Source organism: Castanea sativa, chromosome 2 (genome assembly GCF_040712315.1).
Source record: "Castanea sativa cultivar Marrone di Chiusa Pesio chromosome 2, ASM4071231v1".
NCBI lineage: Eukaryota > Viridiplantae > Streptophyta > Magnoliopsida > Fagales > Fagaceae > Castanea > Castanea sativa.
In genome coordinates this window covers 54,773,507-54,791,952 of record NC_134014.1, presented here as the reverse complement: position 1 = coordinate 54,791,952, position 18,446 = coordinate 54,773,507, and the positions used below count along the sequence as shown (strand labels likewise).

Below are 18,446 nucleotides of genomic sequence, written 5' to 3'. Positions count from 1 at the left end.
ATAGAATATTTTTTTTTAATTGTTCACTCTATAAATCTTTATTACTCCCCTCCTTTGTTACATTCTAAAAGAAAAGTATTATGCACTTGGTAAAAAACAAATTGTGTATTATACATATAAGAAGTATGGACACTTTATTTGAGGTGTCGCTTCCATGTTATATTCATGTCAGACACTTGACATGCATAGAATATTTTTGCATACGTGTCATAGCCATGTCCTTTTTTTAATTAAAAAAATGCAAAACATGATCAGGACACAAAAATAAGAGAAATTGAATACCTTATTATAAAACAAAGAAAGCTTCCATGCTCTAAATACTAAGAGTGTACGTGAAAATTAATGAATATCTTTATTCTTGATTTGTATTCTAATTTGTAAGCATCATTTAATAGTCATGGATTTGTTTTATTATCCATTATTTCTTTTAATTTGAAATATATTTAACATTATATGAAAAATAAATTCTTAATTATATATAGAAAATGAAAATAAAAATATATTTAATAGACATGTCCTATTTTTTCAAAAATTGTCATGTCTCCATGTTGTGCCCGTATCCATACTTCATAGTAATACATACAATAGCTATATGGCAAAATGACAACATGTAAGACCTAGTTTTATCAAACTTCTATTATACATGTATCTATCTTATTTTTTTTCTAAAAAAAGATAAATCTTATTAAAAAGATACAAAATCAGGTACATTGGTAAATTACACTACTAAAAGTTTAATTATAAATGATATTTCACATCATTGTTTGTGTTGTGTGTGTTTGGAAGAGCATATTTTCCCATTTATTATGTAAAAATACAAAGTTTTTTATTTTTATTTTTGACAATGAAGAATATCTTCTTCTTTTTTTATACCAAAACAAAGAGGATTACATCACAAAGTTAGGAGTCTGACTTGCCACCATATTAGCAAGTTTCTTACATTCAGCTAAGATAGAGTCCGGAGCTCTCAAAATGACAACAAATATGGGGTATTGATTAACAATATTATGAATATCATCTATTAAACTATCAATCCACCAAGGCTAGTAGCTCTTGGATCTCCAAAAGAGTTGAATTTCCTTACTGTCAATTAGGATCACCACCCTTTGAAGGCCTGAATGAGCTATGTAAAGCAGTGCTTCACGGATTGCAGCAAGCTTTGCCTTCTTAGGATCTAGGAAAGCCGTGAGAAATGCATTTTTAACAATTGGATTTCCTTCCTTTGATTTTCCAATCAGGGTAGCACCTCGTCTTCCTTTAGTATCTTGACCTCTTTGAGTATCTGACTTTTCCCTTAGGTGTATACAGTCCCCCATCCCATACGCACCAAATTATTACAGGATTGAATCCCTTAGAGATGGCCCCAAGATGTTGACAAGAGATTTTGAATCTAAGAAATCATGAGGCTTTAGAAACCACTAAGCCAACTTAGGGTTAAAAATACAGGGTTGAAAATGCTCTTTAAAGTTGTACACTCTCATTTGAGGTGAAAATAAACTCATTCAAGCAAAGCTTTTATCCGTCTTCATTAGATTTATATGTGATATTAAAGGTGTTTTCATTTTTCTTTTTCTTTTTCTTTTTTTACAATTATTTGATTGTCTCAGGGACTTGATATCACCTGACACGCCTAGGACTTCACAAGTATCAACTTCTATCGCAAACATTGAGTATCAACTTGATGTCCTAGGCATGTCAAGTGATATCATATGTGATATCAAGTTGTACACACTCCACAAGTATTTATACTTGCGAAGTAACCATCACACCAACAATGTTTCAATTTTTCAAATGCAGAACTTGTAGCAGGTGTGATAATTAACATCAAATGTTAAATATATTACTCTGCTTACAATAATTATATGCATAGCTTTCACTTTCAGTTTATAGAAAGTGCAAAAAAGAAAAGAAAAGAATTGATTTGCCCCAATTACATTACCAAAGACACCTGGATTGTATTGTTCATTTATGATTGGATCTAAGACCGGGATGAATATGCAACTTGTCAACAGATATTATGCAATTTATTGCATCACTCGTATCTTAGCTTCAAGCTTTGCTATTCTGTAAAGCACGGATGCAAACAATTAAATATCTAATTTACATTCAGTTATAAGTTCATTACAAAGCCATAAAAATTGAACAAAAAGATAAATCAAATAAAGCCGTTTCTATAGAAAGAGCACCATGAATCCTACCTCAGCTATCAACTTCTATAGAAGTAGCGATTTGAACATCATGACTGCATGACTTTATTTTGTTTGACACACGCAGGCGCTTTGAACTCCTGGCATTTCCACACTGGTGGTGCAGCCCCAATTGGCATCATCACACCATCAGCTGAAGGTTCCATTGAAAATAAGGGCTTACTGCTAGCAGTAGGGCCATCCACGTTCTTTTCAGTCAATGGGGAACTCACATTCATCTTGCCATTGGAGTTTGCCCGATCCCTGAAGTTAAATATGCTTAAGGGCAACTTTTTTAGCTTCACTCTTCCCCTCTTTTTACCAGTGGCACACACATCGTCCAAAGTTTTATCCCTTGGCTGACTTGATTCTGCTTCCCCATTATTCACCTCTAGTTGGCCAGCTATATCAGACTTGCATGCCCTTTCATCTGCTTTAAGCGTGTATAACTCTCGGATGGATCCTTGAGAAGTGACCTTGCCCGCTACAGCATGACCATTACACATGGATGGGGGGTTTGGGATTCTTTCCAATAAGATTGCCCCATTGGATTCCCTACTTTTCTCAGGACTTGCTGAGATTTTAGGCTTCTTGTGTTTATGACCCTTCCAGTCAGAACTTGGAGAATTCTTTGAGATTCTTGGAGAGCTGTTAATAGCTCGATGCAACGTACGGGCCAACTCTTCGTCGGTCTTGTTATTCTCAATTGGTTGGTATTTTTTGTACAAGAGCTGAACTGGGACATGCTTCTTCTGCTTATTTTTTTTCAGGTATTTTTCCTTACTGGCTGCCTCTTCTGAAAATGAGGCAACCAGATCTAAAGCACTCTTGGCAGCAGCCATTGCTTTTGCCGCTATTGCAGCCTTCTCTTCAGCTGCAGCTCTTGCAGCCTCTGCAGCGTTAGCTGCAGCAATAGCTGCTGATCTAGAGGCCTCAATTATCTCCTCTGGTGTAACATTAGGATTATTCGGATGAGAACTCACTAGATTGTTAAGACGAGTTACATAATCACTTGAAGATGCAAATGATGGAGCAGACGCAGAACCGGAAACAGATGCAGATGCAGATGCAGACGCGAAAGTTAAAGAAGAAGAAGAAGAAGAAGCAAGTAGAGAGAGATGCAAAGCACCATCGACTTCCGAGCTTTGCTTTTTCAATCCAGCAAGCAGACGCTTTCGTGGAGGCAAAAGGACATCCGAATCCAAGTGATTAACATCACATATGTTAGCCTCCATTGTTCCTCTAATTTTGTATTTTGCCTCACACCCAAAATTCGAATAATCCTCTCCGTACATAAATCAACCGTTCCATTTACATTCTGGCTAAAACAAAACATCAACAGTATTACACCTTCGGTATTAATCCAATCCCAAATCCATTATGAAAATTTGGAAAAGCCACATACATACTTCATCCAAGTCCAACATTAAATTCAACCCATTTTCAAATGATTCAAATAAAATCTGTACATGTTTGGTTAACAATATCAACAAATAAAATTTTCATTCAAATCCATACCCTCAACAGTCCCCATTTCTTAGATTCCAAAACGAACACAAAAATAACAATAATAACAAACTCAGACAAATTTGTCTCAACTATTTTAGCTGAATTTAGTTTTTCCTGTTCTTCTCACTTTGTCAGACACCAAACAAAAGCATCAGATGATATCTAAATCACCGACAAAACCAGAAGATCAAAAGCGCAACAGAATTCAGACATGCAAACATGTACAGATTCGTGCACCAGACCATGCAAAACACCGGATTTCCCTATTTATCCTAGGATTAAGATCAAAGACCAAGAAATGAAATCAAAATCAATATCAACGATTCAATCTAGCATGCTACCAGCTCGATTTAACAGAATTACACAAATCAATGACACTTCAAGCGCCATTACCTTAAACATGCCAAATACAAGAAACACAGTACAAAAAAAAAAAAAAAACCAACAACACAGACACAGCTAAAGTTGGTGAATGAGGAGGAGGAGGTAGCGTAAATTACCTGCTGATCTTGTTTATTGCAGCTGAAACAGAGAGAGAGAGATAGAGAGAGAGTTGGAATTAGGGTTTGCGGATAGAGAGGGAGAGAGATGAGGAAGAAAATCCAGGGTCGTAATGAAAACCGGAGCTCCTCTTTATATATGATGTCAGGAAGAATTTCGATTGGTTCTGGTTCTAGAACCCCACGACGAAAATCCCATTAAGACCATTTAGCTCCTGTTACTATTCTAAGTAACCTTGTTTTCATTTCCAATCTACGTATATGCCCCCCATTTCCTCCTACTTTTGCTATTTTAACTCTCTTATGTATTTGTGTGCAATTAAATTACACACATTTTTCCTTCCTTGGATAAAAAAGGAAAATAGCCTAATGGGTCAATTGGGCTCGGATTTAGGGTGGACGTGTTACTCGCCCCGATCATGTTGAGTGACAGATCTTTAGATAGTTGATCATCGAAATAATCAAAATTGATTGTACTTTACTTTCATGGGATTGATAAGATTTTCGAATTAGTTATATATTCAATATAGATTTTATGTAAATGCAAAAAAAAAAATATATATATATATATATATATATAAAAGAACTCATGGTCATAACTAATAAAAAATATTCATTAAAAAAAAACCTAGCATGAGACAAATACAATTTAAACCCAAAATTCAACATCCAATCATAATACAAACATATATATGGCTATTTTTTGGTGGCAAAAAGCCAAAAAACGATGGACGGCATATAATGGACAATGAGAGAGATGGAGTTATGAACGGAGCATATGAGCCTTTAGTAACAAAAAGGTGAACAACAACGAATAGGTGAAGACTAAGTGGAAGTCGACATTGAAGCTTCAAAAGGGATTGTGAACAAGCAAGGGCCTAAAATGGTGATGTTGAACAAACCAAAGCTGACGATGGCAAGGAACTATGAGGGGTTAGCAAGTACTTAATGAGAGAGAGAGAGAGAGAGAGAGAGAGAGAGAGAGAGAGAGAGAGAGAGAGAGAGAGAGAGAATAATTTGATGAAATATGAAATAGATAAAGAATGAAAACACAACACAAGTAAAAGTTCGATTGGTCTAAACTTTGTTCAAGTTAACTTCTTTCATTTATTTTTCAAACAAAATTGAGACTTGCTTGACTATTATGTTTTCGTGTGTATTAATATATTTCAATCTCACACTTGGTTGAAGTTTTCCATGACTCATCAAATTAGGCCAGTTGGGTGAATTGACTTATTTTTATTAAATGTATGTTTACCCCTAAAATATAGGAGACCCCTATAACATAATTGTAGTAGCTTTTTATCTATTAAAAAAATGATAATGTTAAATGGTTTATACGAGGATACATTATTCACTCCTCCAGTGGGAGAATGGAGGTTCATCTTGAAAGAATGAATAATTTCACCTATATGAGCCCACCAGTTGTGCGAAAGTGGGAAATTTATTTATACTCTCTCAAGTGGGATAAACTATATACTATAGTCTAACCTCAATCTCACGTAGGAATACACTTGTTGTGAGAGGAGGGAGCTCTTCCCAAATGAATGAATAATTTCACTTACACGATTTCACAATTTGTGTGAAAGTGAGAAATTCATTGGCACTCTCTCAAATGAGTTAAACTATAGTATAATCTCAATCCCATATACAAATACAACATATTTTTCAAGTGATAGGAAGTAATAGTATTTGAGCAGAACCAATATCCCACCATTGCCATCCTCACACCAAAAACGTAACCACTAGACCATGCCCTTGGATTTAGGTAAACCATTATCTTAATATTTTTATTACTAATTTATTCTCTCTGCTTCTTAACGAGGAGAAATCCTAGTTGGTGGGAGAGGGAGGATGGGTTGTACCCGAATTTGTCTAAAGATGAATTAATGAGAGGTAAACCAAAATCTTAATTGAAGAATAGATTAATGGTAACAACAAATTATTATAGCCCAAGTTGCTTACTTTTATGGACCCAACCTTTGATAATTGATGAGTATTTGCAATAGTTTAATGTTGGTGATGTTAAACTGATAATTCATTGAGTCTGTTATTTGTCTTATAGTCTCCCATCCAATCGCATGTCTTAATAGAAATTGATAGATTAAGGACATCTATCTTATTATAATCAAGGACATCTATTTACCGTGATTACTAAAATGTTAAATTTTTTTTTTCTATCATCAAGTTTACATTAAGTATATCTATTGTATATTTAATCATAGTTTAGTTTCAAATTAATTCAAAACTATCTTCTTTAATCCACTTGATAACGATTTATAAAACTATCTATATATATTATTTATATAAATCATATAACTAATTAAAAAAGTCATGTGACTAAAATTAATCATAAATAGTTTCTTCAATTTTTATATAATAAATTGGAGGAAGATAACTCAAAATTATACAGGAGCTAAACATTTTCCACAAATTATCAAAATTGTAATCATATATTTAAAAAAAAAAAAAAAAAGGAAGAAGGAAAATTAACTAATCAGTAATAACAATATACAATATCGCAGGTATTTTTGTAATAAAGTTAAACAACCAATGCAATTTGTAAGTGCTGGAGTGGGTACAAAAGTCAGTAAATATACAAAATAAGTTGTTGACTTTGGTAGTTCACAGTTTCAATCCCCGCGGCGACAACTACAGTCTACAGCCGTCAAAAAGAGATTAATAAGGCAAACAAATTTAAAAGCAGCGGCGGTTGCGCACTACATTAGGGTGACACGCGTCACCCCCGTGATGACTCATAAAGTTCCTTACGCGTAATTTTATCAAGGCCTACCATCCATTTATAACAACACTCACTCACTCACTCCTCGACCGCCTTTTTCTTCTTCGGCTTCGCATTTGAAACCCACGACTCGCTGTGCTGCTCTGCTCTGCTCTGCTCAGCTCAAAACGTCGACGTTCGTTTCGAAACCCTAAACCCTAACCATTATCGTATCGAATCGAATCGACTCGAACCGTCAGGTAAGCAACAAAGGTTCGATTCCTCTTTACATTTTCACTGTCTCTCTCAAATTTCACTTCTCCCGAATCCAATATTGGTTGCTTCTTGAAAATTTCGCACTCGTACAATGACTTTGCTTTAAAATTGATCGGGGAAATTTGCAATGGATGAAAGTTGAAACTAGTTTTACTTGTGATTTTTCAGATGCTTGAATTTTGTGAATGAGGAGCATCAATCCCTTGCCAGAGGCAGTTCGGAGTTCAGTGCGTTCCGGCATCATCCTCTTCGACATCACTAGGGTTGTTGAAGAGCTCGTTTTTAACAGCCTCGATGCCAGTGCGACAAAGGTAAAAAACGCTTTGCTCGCAAAATTGTTGTATGGGTAAAGCAATATCGAAATTCTGAGAATCGATAATTTTGTTGTTGTTGTTGTTGTTGTGGTTTTAGGTATCAGTTTATGTAGGGGTTAGCACGTGTTACGTGAAAGTGGAGGATGATGGTAAGTACTAAACTCCTTCAATTATGGGTTAAATCTGCGTAATGTTCAGTTTCAATAATATTTGCTTCCGTTTGATGTACTTGCAGGATCCGGTGTTACTCGGGATGGATTGGTTTTGTTGGGAGAAAGATATGGTAACTAAGTTATTTGATATTTTCTTTTGCCTGGATTCGTTCTAGTTGATGCTTGTAATGGTTTTCAAATGCTTATGTGAGTAGTCATTTGTTTTATTTAACTTTGATGGAATCAGGAGTGTATTACTGAATCACATAGAGAAACTATGCATGGGGCCTGTATAAAAAAGGGAAGTTAGCCTAGCAATACAACAATGTAGTACCTAGTAGTACGACAGTGTTACAATAGTATGGAAGTAAAGTACAATGGGCTTGGCTTAATGTTCTGAAGAACCTTAAAGTTTTACTCTCTCTTTTGATTTTTATACCTGTTTTTAGATTTAGCCTCAGAAAATAAAGTGCTGAGTTTTGCAAGATATGTTTGGACCCAAAATTTTTCTTTGTAGTAGGTAATGGGTTTTGTTTGAAAGAAAAACTGTAATCCCTAATGAAACCCAATGACTTGGATGGTTAGGTTCAACAAAGTTAATCTCGGTAACTACTTAGGCTAACTTAACTGTTTCATACAGTTTGTGTGGATCATCATATTACTTGTAAGCGTATCTGATAAAGAAAGAAATAGAAGTGCTCATTAACTGCTAGTATCTATCCATCAAGAGGACAGTGGGAGCCTGGGTCTGTCTAGGAATTTTTAACTAATAGGTACCGGTTTTGATGGTGGGGATTTTGCAGAGTATAATTTAACTCAATTAGGGGAACATTGAAGGTAATTCTTGTGGATTGAATTGAGATGCATTTAAAAATGAGGATTTATCTTATATGGATTTGGATTTGCTAGATGAAGTTGTGATAGTTTTTGGGTATTTCTGAGCAGCAACATCAAAGTTTCACCAGTTGGCTGATATGGATACTGCAAGTGGGTGCTTTGGCTATCGTGGAGAAGCATTGGCTTCCATTTCTGATGTCTCATTGTTGGAAATTGTAACAAAAGCATATGGGAGGCCAAATGGATATCGTAAAGTCATTAAGGTATCTGCATTTCGTTCCTGTTCCTTGAGCAAGTTGCTTAATTTTGCTGTTATTCATGCAAGCTTGGCTCTGTTTGGCTTTTGATCTATTATGTATAGGGATGCAAGTGTTTGTATCTTGAAATTGATGATGGCAGGAAGAATGTAGGCACCACAGGTAACATATTATTTTTGTCAATGATATTATTTGATGTTAGGATACTACCCTATTTGAAGATCCATTCATGCCATTTATGCTCTAAATCTCTCTCTCTCTCTCTCAATGAAGTAAACCTGTTGCACATCATTTGAGCTATCTTAATTTTTTTTTTTGGCAGTGGGGTTGGTTGTCGAGTTTAGTTTTCAGTCAAATGCATGTTCTGACCTATCATTTTAAAAAAAAAAAAATTCCATACTTACAATGGAGGAATAGTGATTTGAACCCTGTATTGTCTCTATTGGAAACAATAGGGGGTGCCAGTTAAGCTAAAAGGCTCTTGGCATGTTCTGACCTATCTGTGTAACTTATTATGTGTTATACTTCACAACAACAATTACATTGATCATTGCTGAATAGTGAATATGAACTGCTAATCTGTCAAATTTGTGTAAATGCGGGTGTAACTTACAAATTGAAATATATATATATGTGTGTGTGTGTGTGTATCCAAATGAATGTGTAACTTGAAATTACCTTTATGTGGATAATTTTTCTTTTCTATATTGTTGTTCATAACCAAATACAATAAACTTTCAATTATTTATTGCTTGAGCCTTTGCAGTTACTGTTCGTGATTTATTTTACAACCAGCCAGTTCGGAGGAAATATATGCAATCCAGGTTCCTTTTTTTGGTCCATTACAACATTTGATGTAGTTTGCCTCAAATAAAATAACCATTGTATCCATTTGAACTGACTTAGTGCACTTGCGATTTTCAAATTGCATTACTGAACTGACAGCCCCAAGAAGGTGTTGCACTCAGTCAAGAAATGTGTACTTAGGATTGCCCTTGTCTACTCGCAAGTTTCCTTCAAAGTTGTTGATAGTGAGAGGTTACTTCCTATCATTTTTGCAATTTGGAGATAGTTTGATTATCATGTTTGTTTACTTATATATTTTATTCTCAACATGCAGTGGGGACGAACTTCTTTGCACTCATCCTTCTTCTCCTTTGTCACTATTGACAAGTGGGTTTGGGATTGAAGTCTCTGACTCTCTTCATGAATTGAATGCTAGTGATGGTATACTGAAGCTTTCTGGCTTCATATCCGGTCCATGTGATGGTTTCGGAATTAAGGTAGAAGATTTAACTGATTAACTATGTACTTTTTCATTTATTTTGTTATACCTGTTTCTAATTATGTAATGTCTATTGTTGCAGGCCTTTCAATATGTCTGTATCCATTTCTTGTATACACATGTCAACAGTGTACTTTGTCTTTAGGGTGAGTGTCATGGGTTGGAGAGGATTATACATTATGAGAATTTGGTTGTGACCTTTACATAGTAGCAGATATTAACTCGCGGTTCGTTTGCAAAGGTCCAATTCACAAACTGCTGAATCAACTGGCCACTAGGTTTGAGTGTTTGGATTCATGGGCAGTCAATGATGGGTCCCAAAACAGGAAGAGAAGTAGGTCTCAAGCATACCCAGCTTATATTTTGAATCTAATTTGCCCTCGATCTCTCTATGATTTAACCTTTGAACCATCAAAGACATATGTTGAGTTTAAGGTGATTCACTTTCTTGTCTGATCTAATGATCTACGTTTAATTTCTAATTGATTGTGTGAGTTTCTCTGGATCTGTTTATTTTAATTTGACTTTGTCTAGTGGCTCAATGTTTATGAAGCATATTAAGGTTCTGTGCGATTTCTTTGTTATGTATCCAGGCTTGTTGAAATGTCCATAAATTTTCAGGTGGGGTTATTCGACTTTAGGGCAGTAATTGAAAAATTGCATTATGAGTCCCTTATCACTCTCTCTCTCTCTCTCTCTCTCTCTCTCTCTCTCTCTCAAAATGATTGCTTATAATTCTTCCCTTGTGGAGTGTAACTGAACAGTTGATCTCTTAGTTTTAGTGATTTTTTTTCTTATCTTTTGGGGACACACTCCCATGGGACATAAAAATAGAAATAAAAACTTAATTAAAAATAAAAATAAAAATAAAAATCCTTGGTCACTGCACAAAGGAAATTCTTAGTCTCACCTTTTATGCAAAGCTCCAAGAGCATTGAAATGGTTAAGAAATCCAATACTTTTCTTTAGCACCATTGATTTTTTCTTTTCTCCTTGTTTTCTCTTGCCAGGATTGGGGTCCTATTCTTGCCTTCACTGAGAAGGCCATTCAACGATTTTGGAAGGACAATCTAGCTTTTGGTACACCCACTACAATGACATGTTGCTGATTATTGACATTAATTTGATTTAGGGACTTCTGAAACTTTTATTAATCTATGAGATCTTTTCAGGGGAGTCCATTAGTCATGCAACTGATATAATAAGAAAGGACAAAATGTGGAGGGAAGTTGATGATATCATATCAGCAGAAGAAGGTAAAAATATGTTTCCTTTTCTTTTGATTTTTTTTTAATAAGTAAATAAATTCATTAACAAAAAAGCAATCCCGATACACAGGCTGTGTACAGAAGAAATCGCCTTTTGTTTTCTTTTGAATTTTAAATGGCCTCATTTTTCATTGATGTGAATCAAATTGGTTCCATGTCTTAGAAGTTGTACGTAATTATGATATTGAGTTTAAAAAAAACTTTAAACTTTAGCAGAAAGATATTGTGTCATACATGCTATCTACATAGCATGCTTTATGAATATATGCATGACTTTGGTTTGATTTTCTCTTAGCTCAAAGTTAAATATCACCTTTTTTGTTGCTAGATTTTCTGGAAGTAGATTTGTCAAAAACCTCTGAAATTGCAAAAAAGAAGTGCAGGATCCAAAATCATAAAGCTTCTATTGACATTTTCTCTTCACCTTCAGAGATGCTAACGAAAGAGGTCAACCATTTGTCTCACACACACAATAGAATTCCTTCTGGGAACTTGCAGAAAATTTCTGCTGAATTTAAAGAGCAACAAGTTGAGATGGGATTTGTTTGTCAAAAGGATTTTGCTTTACAATCATGGGATGGTCTTGAGGCCAAATCTATACCCACAGTGTCATGTAGGTATGACAACCATCTGTTGAAATCTGATAACAATTCTTTATCCGTGGAAGATCATTTCTTGGAAAATAGATTCGATGATAATGTGGAGGAAAATAGTTTAAGTTCAGCATGTGGAGTTCAGTCCCTTAATGTTGTTCCAGATGTTAACATTGAATCAGCAGGGCGTGCATTATCTTGTGACTATTTTAGCAGGGATATAAAAAGACCTTTGCTGCAGGGTTGCTCTTCACAACAACGCCTGCCACTTGAGAGGTCTTTGTTTGCAAATGATGAAGGATTTGAATTTCAAAGAAATGGCTCCATGACTGACTGGAAGCAGGCAGGTGCTCATGACAGAGTTGATATTCTAGAAGTTGAGGGCAGTAACCATACTTTTGATTTCCTTTCGAGGAACTTGTGGCAAGATGAGGCATCATGCTCTCAGCCCTTCACCAGAGAAATTACAAAATGTGAATTGCCTAGAGATTTTGATTTTCCGTCCAGAGCTTTTGTAAAGTCAGTCCCATCTTTTGGAGAACATTTCATTGAAAATGTTCTTGAATCTGATTCACTCACACAAATAGAAAACTTTGGCTCTGGTAAATGGACCTCAAATTCAGACTGGTGTTGCCCGACCTCAGATCCCTTATTTCAAGCTACACCATGGGATGTTGAGCATTTTAAGGATAAAAATGCCCCTGGAGTGAGTTCTCACTCAGGTGAAAGCACTAGATATGGGCATTTTGTGGATGACAGAAAAAGGGGCTGCAAATCTAGTTATGATATCATGTCAAAGGTCTCCAGCCTGGAAAATAGCACCTCAAGTTGTACATATAGCAAATTAGAATTTAATGGTATTTCTGATTCTAGTAGAGATTTCTGCAAATTCCTTCAAATAGACAATCAAGATTGTAGATTTCCAGATATGTTACCAGATGAGACAGACTGGTTATATCTGAACTCGTGTGCTAAAGATAAAGATATTGATAAGTATGAAGGCCAAAGGGATTCAACGAGATATCAAGATTGTGAACAGGATCATGTTCCTAAAGAAAGATCAAGAAGCCATTCAGCTCCACCATTTTACAGAAGAAAAAGGAGGTTCTTTTCCTTAAATCATCCTGAAGGAAAACCTGATGCCAAAACGTTTGATAATGCCCTTACCTATCCAGGTATTATTTGTGATTTGAGTTGCCCTTTAAGACGTGGAAAAATGATGCAAAACTAACTAAAATATGCCTGTAAATTTTCAGAAGCAGACAAGTTGAAGCATGCAAAACAACCTTCTGGTATTTCTCATTTAATTTCTAAGCCGAATTCTGTGGAGCATTTGTTGTCAGAGACTAGGTAGTACAGATTTTTTTTTATTTAAATACTTATATTTTTATTATAGCAGTTTTGATGCAATATTGTCTTGCTGATATCCTAAATTACCTAATTCTTGCTTTCAGACCAGATATGGAGAAGATGGCAGGCATTTCAGACCTGAAGAAGATTGAAGGAGAAAAGTATGGACAGTCCCATTATCTTGACATTCAAGATACTATTCCAGTTAAAGGTAAAGCCAATGTTTTGGCAAAGTGTACCATATGTAAATAAAATATTGTGAACTGGAACATTGAGTACTTCAATAATGCTAGAAGCATTTATCAATTTGCCAACAAGCAATTAATTTTGCATCAAGTTTAGTGATGGCAACAAGGTGGGATTTTTGTGCCCAGCTCTCACCCCATTCTTGCCTCAGGTTTTAAAACCCCTCCCTGTCACCCCGCCCCATGCACAGGGCTAGGAAACCTGCCTCCATCTTACAACCCAATATCATTGATATAAACTTTCCAAATTAATCACATATGTTACATAACCACAAGCAGAAAAATAAAACTTGGAGCATAAATATCAATTGGCTTTCTAAAAAGCTTGATATTTTTTCCCTCAGAAAATTCACAAATGTCAATTTTTTTTTACCTTTCCCCCAAGTTGTCCCAGGAACCAAAGAAAAAACGAATAAGAACTTTAATATAAACCCAAAGAAGAATTACAATATTTACACCACAATATAGAAAAACCAGCCAAAATGCAAAAAAGCTCACATGACCTGATCTAGAGAATTTCTTTGTCTTCTCTGAAGAAAATGACTAGTGATGGCCTATTTGAAGAAGCCAAGGCAGTGGATGACTTCTTGTCTAGGGATGAGGAGGTCATCGATGTTTGCTTGTTGGTGAGGAATGATGCAGCAGTGAAGGTTGAAGGGGTTTGGTTCTGTGGAGGCCAAGACACTTGATTTGCACTGAGTTTTGTCTGTGTGTGTGTGTGTGTGTGTGAGAGAGAGAGAGAGAGAGAGAGAGAGGCTGGAGAAGGAAGAAGAAAAGCGAATGAAAAGAACATATGGGTTTTTGAATTAACATACCAAGGGCATCAGGGCAGGAAAGATCAGAACCTGTCTCTACTCCAAACCTGCCTCAGTTTAAATTTAGAATCCCACCCCCATCCCATCCTTTTCATGTATTGGGGAAAACCCACCCCATTCAGGGCAGGCTGCATGATGTAATTGCCATAGTTTTTGAAAAAAATCTACCAGCCAAAGCCTTGTTTCATTTTGGTTTGTGGATCTTGCTTCTTACGTCTTCATTGTCATAATAGATTAACATAGCATTGACCTTACACTATCTCATCTTTCAGTCTCCAACTCAAAGGAAACTCAAGATTCGATGGATTCATGGTCTAAATGGCAGAATTGCTCTTCCCAGATAACAGTTGAGTAATTTTGCAAATCGAAAGACTGTTTTAATACACAGATGAGCTTTTCGTCACTATTCAAGTTTACTACAGTGTTCGGACAAGTACTTTAAACATCCATTTAACTAGTGAATGATGGGTTTTATCTTTTTCGTACAGAACAAAAATAGATCACGTGGTATTCATGATGAAAGTAAAATTCTTGACATCTCTTCGGGATTCTTGCATCTTGCCAGTGATTCATTAATTCCTAAATCTATCAACAAGAACTGCCTGGGTAATGCCAAAGTTCTTCAACAGGTGGATAAGAAATTCATTCCAGTTGTGGCTGGTGGAATACTTGCCGTTATTGACCAGGTTTATATATTACTATTTTTTTCTACTTCGTCATGCAATATCTGCTTTTTCTCAATATTTCAGCAATAATTTTCTTACTAAATAAGGGCACATAAGTTCATTTACAGGGTAGCAATAAAAAAAAATATGCATTTTATCTGATGTTTGCTCTGTAATGAATTGCATGGTGATCTTTGGAGGGGATCAAGGGCACTAATGATCAATTGTAGTTTTTATACAATTTTGTGATTGATGGAATTTCTATTAGAATTAAGCTACCCACAGTTGCCTCTTTTCTTTATGTAAAATACTTGTAGACATGATTATAAAAATAAAAAATAAAAAAATACTTGTAGACATACTGATTGAGAAAAGTATAAGTTTGGCGCCTATATATAAACATGCATTCATTACTTGTTCACTCATCCTGAAACATGCATATTTTCACATACACATGCACACACACACAGAGTGGCCTCTGCATAAATTTGGATGGATTTATGACTTGGCAATGGTGCTCTTCTGTAGCATGCTGCAGATGAAAGGATTCGACTGGAAGAACTGCGTAAGAAGGTAAGAATGTTTTGTTGTTTGAACTTGTGAAATGATAATATATATCATGGCTTATAAGACAATATGTCTACTTAGGTGTTATCTGGAGAAGCAAAGACAACAAGTTATCTTGATGTTGAACAAGAGTTGGTATGTCTGAATTTCATGTTGTTTTAGGTTCTTAGGTGAGCATGTGGAATATTCGAATCTCTGAAAAGTTTGACTTAAATATGGTAATAACAGATGCTGCCAGAGAATGCCCATCAGTTACTGGAATATTATGCTGAAGAGATAAAAGATTGGGGTTGGATCTGCAACATTCATGGTCAAGATTCAAGGTCTTTCAAGAGGTATTCTCTACCTAGAAAAACTTCGTACGTGTTGATTATCTAAATATAAGAAAACAGCGCTGGTTTAGCATATCAATATCCAGCATTCTGAAATATAGACACAACAGATAGACTCTTTTGATGGGAAAGACCTGAAGATGCATTGCTAACATGCATGTGTTCATGTATTTTTACACTGTTAATAAGGCTAGATGGGAGTTTTACTGTTATATTGTTCATCATGTTCTGTAGTTCTGCCCTTTTTTCTTTTTCTTTTTCTTTTTTTTCTCGACGCAACAATTATTTTTTTCTATTTTTGTTTGTTACCTTAATTTGTGGTTTGTAACATTAACCATTGTGGCAGGAATTTGAATATTCTCCACAGGCGGCCAACAGCTGTCACACTTATTGCGGTGAAGCACAATCTCCTTTCTCATTTACTTCTTACGTTCAATATTATTATGAGCTAAAAACATGTCAGAAAAGGGCTTTTATCTTTATCTAATAATTGTTAAAACCAAAGTTTTATGGTCATTGCAAATGAGCCAAGTTGCTTGTGAGCTGCTTGACTGTTGATCCACTGATGGCTCAACTTCACTCATTACATAAATTGAGCTAAGATCAACCATAGCTATGCTTGATTCTTTAGTGTGCAAGTCTATATATGTTAAAGCATATAAACATACTTTGATAAGTATATGCATTTAACACTTGCTTCGACAGGCTTGAGCTTGATCTTGATATAGGCTTGTCAAAGTAAATAGCCTGAGTTTAAGATTGACTGTCTTATGATTAGCAATGACTGAGCTTTTTAGGCTCTAAGCTTGAGCTCAAGCTTATATAAACTGAATTGAATTGAGTCAAAAAATTAGCACTCAGCTTGTTTTGGTTGTAGCCAAAGTTGAAATTTTTGCATAAGTGCTGCCTCTCATGTATTTATTATATTTAGTAATATATTTGCTTTCTATAATCACATGCAGGTACCCAACATTTTAGGTGTCAATTTATCTGATGTAGATCTTTTGGAATTTCTTCAGCAGGTATCACATGACCCTCTTACTGGAACTTTTCCTTTTCTTCTGGTTACCCTCTATTCTTTACCTTCTTTAAACACAATCAATGCCTTTCTAAGTCCAGTTTATTGTGCAATCTGTAGCTTGCTGATACAGATGGATCCTCAACAATACCTCCTTCAGTTCTTCGAATCCTTAATATGAAAGCATGCAGAGGTAAATACTTGATCTCACAAAAAACATGCAAGTCATGAACAAATGGTGTATTGAAAGCACAACTATTATTCTAGTTTGTGCATGTGGGAGGAGATTTTTACACTATATGCAAAATATCATTGAGTGGGATTGTGTGTAATTACCTCAACAAAATACTCCCATATGAGCTGGTGCACTAAGGGAAGTACTTGATCTCACAAAAAACATGCAAGTCATGAACAAATGGTGTATTGAAAGCACAACTATTATTCTAGTTTGTGCGTGTGGGAGGAGATTTTTACACTATATGCAAAATATCATTGAGTGGGATTATGTGTAATTACCTCAACAAAATACTCCCATATGAGCTGGTGTACTAAGGGAAGTGAATCTTTCTTAGTTCAGTGGTACATCTGACTATCTGAGACTTTTCCCTTTTATTTAACCTCTTTGCAAGTTTTCACCTTTTAGCAAGCTTCTAGCCCTTTCTTTTTTATTTTATGTTAAAGAAGAATCTGGCACAACACTTACTATGAAGATGAATTTCTTCTTATTTCTAGAGTTTTTCCTTACTTTTGTTGTTACTCTGTTATTAAGGTGCAATTATGTTTGGGGACTCCTTGTTACTTTCAGAATGCTCCCTCATCGTTGAAGAGCTAAAGAAGACCTCACTTTGTTTTCAAGTGAGTTAATTTTCTTTAGAAACATTTTACATAGGTCTCTGCAAATTGATTTCATGTGTATGAGAGAAAATTATTCAACTTTCATCTTGAATAGCTGTGAAACGTGTGTTGTGCAGTGTGCTCATGGACGTCCCACAACTGTCCCTCTTGTCAACTTGGAGGCCTTGCGCAAGCAGGTAGCTAAGGTCGGATTTTTGGGTGATAGTTCAAGTGAGTTGTGGCATGGTTTATGTCGACAAAAATTCAGTATTGAACGTGCGGCACAGCGGTTAAGTTCTGCAAGAGGTTAGGGTTGAGGAGACACCGAAGGTGTTCCCAGAATCAGTGTGGCAGCACCTACATGCATGTTAATTGACACCGTTCAGTGTAAATTCATTCTTTGTCATCTGGTGTATGGCTTACTTTCAGTAATCAGTATACGCTAGTGTAAATTCATCCTTTGTCATTTGGTGTATAGCTCACTTTCAGTAATATACAGTAAATTCATCTGTACATAATAAATCACGATTTCTTTACTTTTTTTTGTCTTCATTCATAGGAGGATATAACCAAGAAGTTGGAAATGATTTTGGTAGGACAAAAACTTAGGGACAGTACTTAGATGTTGTTCTTTAGGTTTTTTTCTTAAAATTTAGCTATGTGATTATACTTAATTAAAAATACACTTCTATCCATGAGAAAAAAGTTACACGGCTGAATT

At 35.4% G+C, this 18,446-nt stretch overlaps 2 protein-coding genes across 4 annotated transcripts; one reads left to right on the top strand and one right to left on the bottom strand.

Moving 5' to 3' along the window:
- Positions 1–1,783: 1,783 nt before the first annotated feature.
- LOC142625902 (uncharacterized) lies at positions 1,784–4,376 on the bottom strand. Of its 2 annotated transcripts, XM_075799651.1 has the most exons (3): positions 4,196–4,337; positions 2,199–3,504; positions 1,784–2,064 (listed from the first exon to the last, which is right to left on the bottom strand). In XM_075799651.1, the coding sequence occupies exon 2, from the start codon at positions 3,479–3,481 to the stop codon at positions 2,237–2,239; it is 1,245 nt and encodes a 414-aa protein (XP_075655766.1). In that variant the 5' UTR covers positions 3,482–3,504; positions 4,196–4,337; the 3' UTR covers positions 1,784–2,064; positions 2,199–2,236. The 2 variants fall into 2 exon arrangements, with proteins under 2 accessions (XP_075655766.1, XP_075655767.1); XM_075799652.1 differs by lacking the exon at positions 1,784–2,064 and having other exon boundaries at positions 2,079–3,508; positions 4,196–4,376.
- Positions 4,377–7,027: 2,651 nt separating this feature from the next.
- On the top strand, positions 7,028–18,263 carry LOC142626018 (DNA mismatch repair protein MLH3). Of its 2 annotated transcripts, none has more exons than XM_075799783.1 (26): positions 7,028–7,177; positions 7,362–7,504; positions 7,605–7,656; positions 7,743–7,790; positions 8,605–8,759; positions 8,858–8,915; positions 9,520–9,577; positions 9,699–9,791; positions 9,874–10,036; positions 10,121–10,136; positions 10,253–10,473; positions 11,049–11,118; positions 11,211–11,294; positions 11,635–13,074; positions 13,156–13,249; positions 13,354–13,460; positions 14,582–14,655; positions 14,798–14,995; positions 15,503–15,547; positions 15,623–15,676; positions 15,770–15,876; positions 16,220–16,268; positions 16,836–16,895; positions 17,012–17,084; positions 17,661–17,746; positions 17,863–18,263. In XM_075799783.1, exons 2-26 carry the CDS (start codon positions 7,379–7,381, stop codon positions 18,034–18,036), a joined length of 3,705 nt encoding a protein of 1,234 aa, XP_075655898.1. In that variant the 5' UTR covers positions 7,028–7,177; positions 7,362–7,378; the 3' UTR covers positions 18,037–18,263. The 2 variants fall into 2 exon arrangements, with proteins under 2 accessions (XP_075655898.1, XP_075655899.1); XM_075799784.1 differs by having other exon boundaries at positions 7,062–7,190.
- The last annotated feature ends 183 nt before the right edge of the window (positions 18,264–18,446 follow it).

Bases quoted from the DNA above. Each gene is read 5' to 3' on its own strand.
- LOC142625902 (XM_075799652.1), bottom strand. From the start codon at position 3,481: ATGTACGGAGAGGATTATTCGAATTTTGGGTGTGAGGCAAAATACAAA.
- LOC142626018 (XM_075799783.1), top strand. From the start codon at position 7,379: ATGAGGAGCATCAATCCCTTGCCAGAGGCAGTTCGGAGTTCAGTGCGT. The intron at 10,474-11,048 runs GTGATTCACTTT...TTCTCTTGCCAG, and splicing joins AGACATATGTTGAGTTTAAG to GATTGGGGTCCTATTCTTGC. The intron at 11,119-11,210 runs GTACACCCACTA...AGATCTTTTCAG, and splicing joins GAAGGACAATCTAGCTTTTG to GGGAGTCCATTAGTCATGCA.